Genomic DNA, 5,960 nt, shown 5'->3' on the forward strand with positions numbered 1-5,960 from the left:
AACAGCATTCTTTTAGTTAACTTCGTAGCAAATTGCAAACTCGGTTGGCACCCCTTGTTATCCTAACAGGTTGTTCCGGTCGGGTTCAAATCCTTAATATTAAGGAAAAAATCATAAAGGTCTACGTGCAAGAACACGCGTGCGCGCGCGCACAGAGAGAGAGAGAGTGCGCACACACACAGAGAGAGAGAGAGAGCAGCAGCAACGTATCTATCTCACCATTCCTTTTGGACATGACAGTTTGACGAGATTGCAAACTGCAATCCAAAGACATGCATTATTAATTCAATAAACAACTAGGCAAAATGTAAGTACTCATTCTTCAAAAGCCCGTATTGAAAGAAGTTCTTCAAATTCTCTATACTTATTTTGAACTCTTAAGACTAGTTCCTCAACAAGTTGCTTGAACTACTAAACTCTTGGAGCTGGTGTTATTGCAATTGCATTTGCCTAGCAAATTCTCTCCAATCTGGATGGAACAAGATTCTTTCCCAACACATTCCTGAAAGAAATTCACCTCTTGTAATGTTAGCATTAAATTCAGACAAAATAAAAGCATAAAAAACATAAAGTTGGAAGCCAAGAAAACATTATACTTTGGAGTTCCATATTACCTCTGAAATCAGAGAATACACCTCATCAGACTCGCAACCACCTTTCTGGTAGCTTCCACAAGTGCCTTTGGGATCACCAAGGCTAGCAAAGTCGATGTTTGAGATTGTGCGACCACCTTGGCATGACAAGTTTAATATCTTCCCTGGTTCTGCAGTTGAACATGCGGTGCCAACAGTCACAGTTTGGAAATCTACTTGTGCCGGATCACCACCAGTTTCTCAAATAAGACCAATGTGTTTGGCTCTCCAGGCTTCAGGAATGAACGTGGAACATGATACCTACAATAAAATTATGTACAAAAAAGGTCTTTAACAAATGATCTTGTTGTTAGTATTTGACGGGTATAAGTGATAGAAGAAGTTAGTACCATCTTTGAGATGGCTCTCCACAACCAGTTTGACACTTTTCTGCTTTGTATGATCCTCTATAATCACATCCATTGCAGCCATCAGCCGAAGCAGTGTAATTTGGCCAGAAACGACCAATACTATTGCCATTAACCCAAGCTGCTCCTTTCCCCATGCCGAGTAAGTCGAGAACCACAGGATCCAAGCCGAGGGGAGTTTCGAACGTGGTCTTTATAAAGAGAGGGAGAGAGGAAAAAAAACAAAAAAAACAAAAGTGATCAAATATTTCTTGTTATCTCATTTAATTTTGTCTGTTAATTACTGATGTTTGTATTGCTTCCTTCACATTTTATCATAATTTATTATTAGAAATCATCATCATCATCATCATCATGTTAGCCTTCTTTCCATATAGAGGAGACTTCTATATTACATCAAAATCACAAGTCAAGAAGAAAAGGGAGTACCTTGTACCAAGTGAAGGGTCTCTGAGTAGGTATCATGCCGGAAAACCATTTACGGTCGGGGTTGTCAAGGTAGACTTTAGTTTTCTCACCATCCAGGCCAATCTGAGAAACACAAACAATGACTACATAGATCAAAATGTACTGAAACAACAAACATAGTGAACTCAATGGAGCAAGATTTTTACTTTGTAAGACCATGCATTAGTTGATAGATCTATTGTGATGTTTCCACCAATCAATTGAACAGGTCCACCAACAATTCCAGCTGGATCTAGCTCATAACGTGCACCATAATTCTGTTAGCAGTTAAAGAATAATTATAAAAAGTCAGATACTTAAGAAATGCATTTTACTAAAGAACAAAATGTAAATATTGATTATAGAGTTCAGAAAGGAAATTAACCTTTAGTCCAACAGTTACGCTAAGCAGAGAAATATGATTCTTTCCAGCTTTAAACTTTGCTGTCCGCTCAAATACAAATGCCAAATTTCCATTTGGACCATACTGCGATCCTATCAAACAAGATAACTTGAAGAAGATTAATAATATTATCTGATAACATTGTAAGACATTTAAATGAATCCATCCTGATTACTTTCTGCTCCTAAGGCTATATCTCCATGAAACAATGGTAACAGAGACATGCAACTTGACATTACCTACAAGCTGCCCATTTACAAAAGCATGGAGGACATGGCCGGTTGTGTTTACACGAAGTGTCATTTCTTGCTTGTGCGTAATATCCACACTGCATTTCAATGTCAAAGTTGGCTTCTTCTTCCCTAAGAACAAATGTGATACAAAATTATTAAGTATCTACCTTGTCATGTACCACAAGTAGTCACTCTCATCGACAGCGATGGTGATCTGTTCTAAGAGCTTATTCTCTGTGAAGTTACCCCCGAGACCTCTGACGGAGGATCCCAAGGTCTCCGGCCTCCATGACCACTTTAGATCAGAAGCCTCGTCATCTGCCTTGTTGGGCTTCTTTACCATGATAGAAGTCTGGGTTGTAACCTATATAGCAGTGAAGGAAAAAGGTAGCATTAGCTTGGAATGTTACAAGTGACAAAATTGGAAGTTTCACAGAAATGCAAAGCAAATAAAGTAATACCCTGGCAGTGTTGTACACTTCTTGCTTACAATCTGGTAGAATACTGACAGACCAAGCAGGTAAGAAATATTTGGTTCCTTGATATTCCAAAGTAGCATCGGAAGATTGGTTTGCGTTACTTAAGAAGCAGCCAGATACAGTCGCATTGTATGAGAATTTAGTTGCCTACAAGCAAAAATTCCATGAAGTAATGATGTAGCCTTATGAAACTTATACCAAGGGAAAAGTATAAGGAATTACTGAAGATATCATACCGCTGCACCATTGCCGAAGTCTATGTTATTCACTTCTCCATAAGTGAGAGACTTCTCCATCAATTTTAGGGCAGCATGGAGCTCTTTCAAATGCCCCCATTTGGGTTGCTTGATATTTCCTACAGAAGTATCATAAATAAACTTTCTTAAGTTATTTTTATCTGATGAAAGATCTATAGTTTAAGTAATATATGCATGGATAATTTTGTGTAAGAGCAATGAGATATCCAATTAACATGATTCTGATACCATATTCATCAAGTGGAGCATCATAATCATAGCTGGTTGTGATATATGGACCCCCTGGTGTGCGACCGAAGTTGGTTCCTCCATGATACTGGTAAAAAATAATAATGTGTCAGGTACATTTGGGGAAACATATATGCAACAAATCTGCCTCTTAAAGGCATAGATTTGAGGCAAACAAACCATGTAATAGTTCTGAAGCGTTCCTTTGGATTGGTAGAAACGAGCCACCGCAAAAGCTAAGTCTTCAGCAGGCCTATGGGGGTCTGGCTTGCCCCAAGCTTTGAACCTAAATCCATTAACTTGATGTATTAACATTATGAAAACTAGATGGATGCAGTTACTTTCATGTCCGACTTTGGAGAAGAATGAAGGAAAAAGAGGCATTACCAGCCAAGCCAATTTTCTGTCCAGAATTTTGGACTGTTTGGGTTATTGGGTGTAAAATTATCGCAATAGTAACCATTGCAAGTGTTGATCTAGGTAAAAGGAAATGAAAATTAGCTTCATTAGAATACAACCAAATTGGTTATCTGACGGACATTAAGAGGAAAAGCTCAGGATTATGTACCATTGGTTGGGGAGCATCTGATTGCTGACACATGATCCATGGTAAACCAACATTGAGAGATTCCGCAAACTTTGCGCACCATTTAATGTATTCTTTTCCAGCATCACCAAAAGGTCCCATAATGTTTCCATACTCATTCTCAATCTATGGCAATTGTGTTATATAAAAGAAATTTCAGCATCATAGGTGATTAAACATATATATTCTTGTGGTCTTGATATTAAAAGAAAAAGAAATAGGAAATACCTGAGCTAGGATGATGGGTCCTCCTTGTGGTGCGAATAACCTTTCTTTTTTGATCATATCTACTATTAAAGTAGTGAAATTTGCCATTTCATCCTATAAAATATGATTAAAAAAAAAAAAAAGTAAACAAAAAGACAAGTTGATAATAAAACTGATTAAGCAATGATTTTAAGATAATAATTTAAAAGATTCACCTTCCATTGCTGGTTGTTGGTCCTAAATTCCATCCCTGGGATTTTGCGTAACCAAGCAGGAACTCCTCTGAAAGCATTCAAGCCACAGATTCGTGCAAAGTTAAGAACAATGATGCATATAAACTTATAAACTATTTTTCCCATCCACACACACACACACACACCAATATTAAATTATGAATTACCCATAGTCCCATTCAGCACAAACATAAGGGCCGATCCGTAATATTGCATATAATCCAGCATTTTGAATTTCCTTAAAGAATCTAATCACATCATAATTGCCTTCAAAATAATACTGAAAACGGAAGAAAAGCATCCTGATGTTAGAATATATATGTATCTATATACATAATATGTATCTATATTCATAAAATAAATCATCCAATAGAAGATTACAACCTCGCGGCGCCGAGGCTCATGGCCATTCCAAAAAATATAAGTCTCAATAGTATCAAGGCCACCTTCTTTTGCTTTTCGAAGCAAGTCAGGCCACATCTACACAAGATGCAAAAAATCAAATAGTTATCTAAACTTTTGCCACATACTTGAAGCAGAAACGAATGCTTGCATGAAACAAAATAATCTCTAATACTCTCAAAAAAGTGATCTATTATGTTTCAAAAGAGTTATAAGCATCTAAGTTACCTCAGGCGTGCTGCGTGGATAGTGAATTGCACCAGAGATGATGATCCGGCGTTCGCCATTGATCTTTATTGCTCGTCCATCATGGGAGATGTCCGTGGTGTATGCAAGGCAGCAAAGAGAAACCAGCACTAGAGCTGACAACCAGCTTCTCTTGGAGCACTCCATCCTTCTCCTTTCTCTCTTCTCACCACAGGGAATACCACGTCTGGCGAGAGTCTAAGGCAACCTGGGATGCCATATTTATAGGACGAATTAGATAAGTTTTGTTATGATTTGGGTCGTATTGGTGTTGGGATGATAAAGATTTATTTCTGGTTTAAAATTCCGTTGGAACGTGGAAAGCGATTCTTCAATCAGAAAAAAAAAAAAAAAAAAAGAAAGATGACTAGGAAAGCAACTCAAACTCCAAGCCCCAGGTCATTGGACCTTTGTTTTTGCGGCAATATCTTGATCTCTTTTCCTAAATAATATAAAAAAAAATTTATTTACAAAAATAATTCAAAACTTAACTTTTTAATCAAAGTAATGCAAAAGGAGAAAACGCCATTCAAAATGACGTTTTTTCCTTCCACATCACCCCTGTTTTTTTCCACGATGGCATTGTTTGGAAAAAAAAAAAAAAAAGAGAAACGCCACCTAAAATGGCGTTTTTAGAAATGCCATTTTGAATGGCATTTCTAAAAACGCCATTCGTTTTCCATTTTTTCCATCCAAAAAAAAGGAAAACAATAGAAAAAATATGGGAAAAAAATAATTTTTAAAATTTTAAATTAATAAATAAATTAAAATTTTAATTTTGATTGAAATTTAAAATATAAAAATTTGAATTTGTAATTCAAATAAAAAAATTAATTTAAGATGATTTTTTTTCGAATTATTATTTTTTAAAAATATCTAAAAAAATTTTAAAAAATAAAAAAATTAAAAATATCATAGAGAAAGAAAAAAAAGAGAAAAAAATGTGAAAGAAATAAAAATTTTAAATTTAATTGAAAAACATCATTTCAAATTCTTGTCAAAAAAATTCAAAAAATAAATTAAAAAAATAGAAAGTGTCATTATAAAATCAAAATTTTAAATAAATCGAAAAAAATAAGAATTATAATTTAAAATTTAAAAGAAATAAAAATTTTAAAATTAATTGAAATAAAAATATCATTTCAAATTATTTTCTCAAATTAAAATTAATTTATTTAAAAAATATTTGAAAAATATAAAAAAAGTAAGTTGAAATGATTTTTTTTATTTCAATTAAAA

The 5,960-nt window shown here is 34.8% G+C and overlaps 1 protein-coding gene across 1 annotated transcript; it reads right to left on the bottom strand.

The window, feature by feature from the left end:
• Positions 1 to 391: 391 nt before the first annotated feature.
• Positions 392 to 4,900, bottom strand: LOC105034977 (beta-galactosidase 15). Its single transcript, XM_073255185.1, is given in 20 exon segments — positions 392 to 502; positions 615 to 829; positions 832 to 893; positions 983 to 1,191; positions 1,430 to 1,531; positions 1,615 to 1,725; positions 1,833 to 1,942; positions 2,090 to 2,178; positions 2,251 to 2,447; positions 2,545 to 2,709; positions 2,799 to 2,917; positions 3,048 to 3,135; positions 3,228 to 3,333; positions 3,435 to 3,523; positions 3,616 to 3,759; positions 3,862 to 3,954; positions 4,056 to 4,122; positions 4,241 to 4,353; positions 4,458 to 4,553; positions 4,704 to 4,900. Coding segments are annotated over 20 exon segments (2,451 nt in total). The 5' UTR covers positions 4,869 to 4,900.
• Positions 4,901 to 5,960: the final 1,060 nt, after the last annotated feature.

Source organism: Elaeis guineensis, chromosome 4 (assembly GCF_000442705.2).
Source record: "Elaeis guineensis isolate ETL-2024a chromosome 4, EG11, whole genome shotgun sequence".
NCBI classification, from domain to species: Eukaryota; Viridiplantae; Streptophyta; class Magnoliopsida; order Arecales; family Arecaceae; genus Elaeis; species Elaeis guineensis.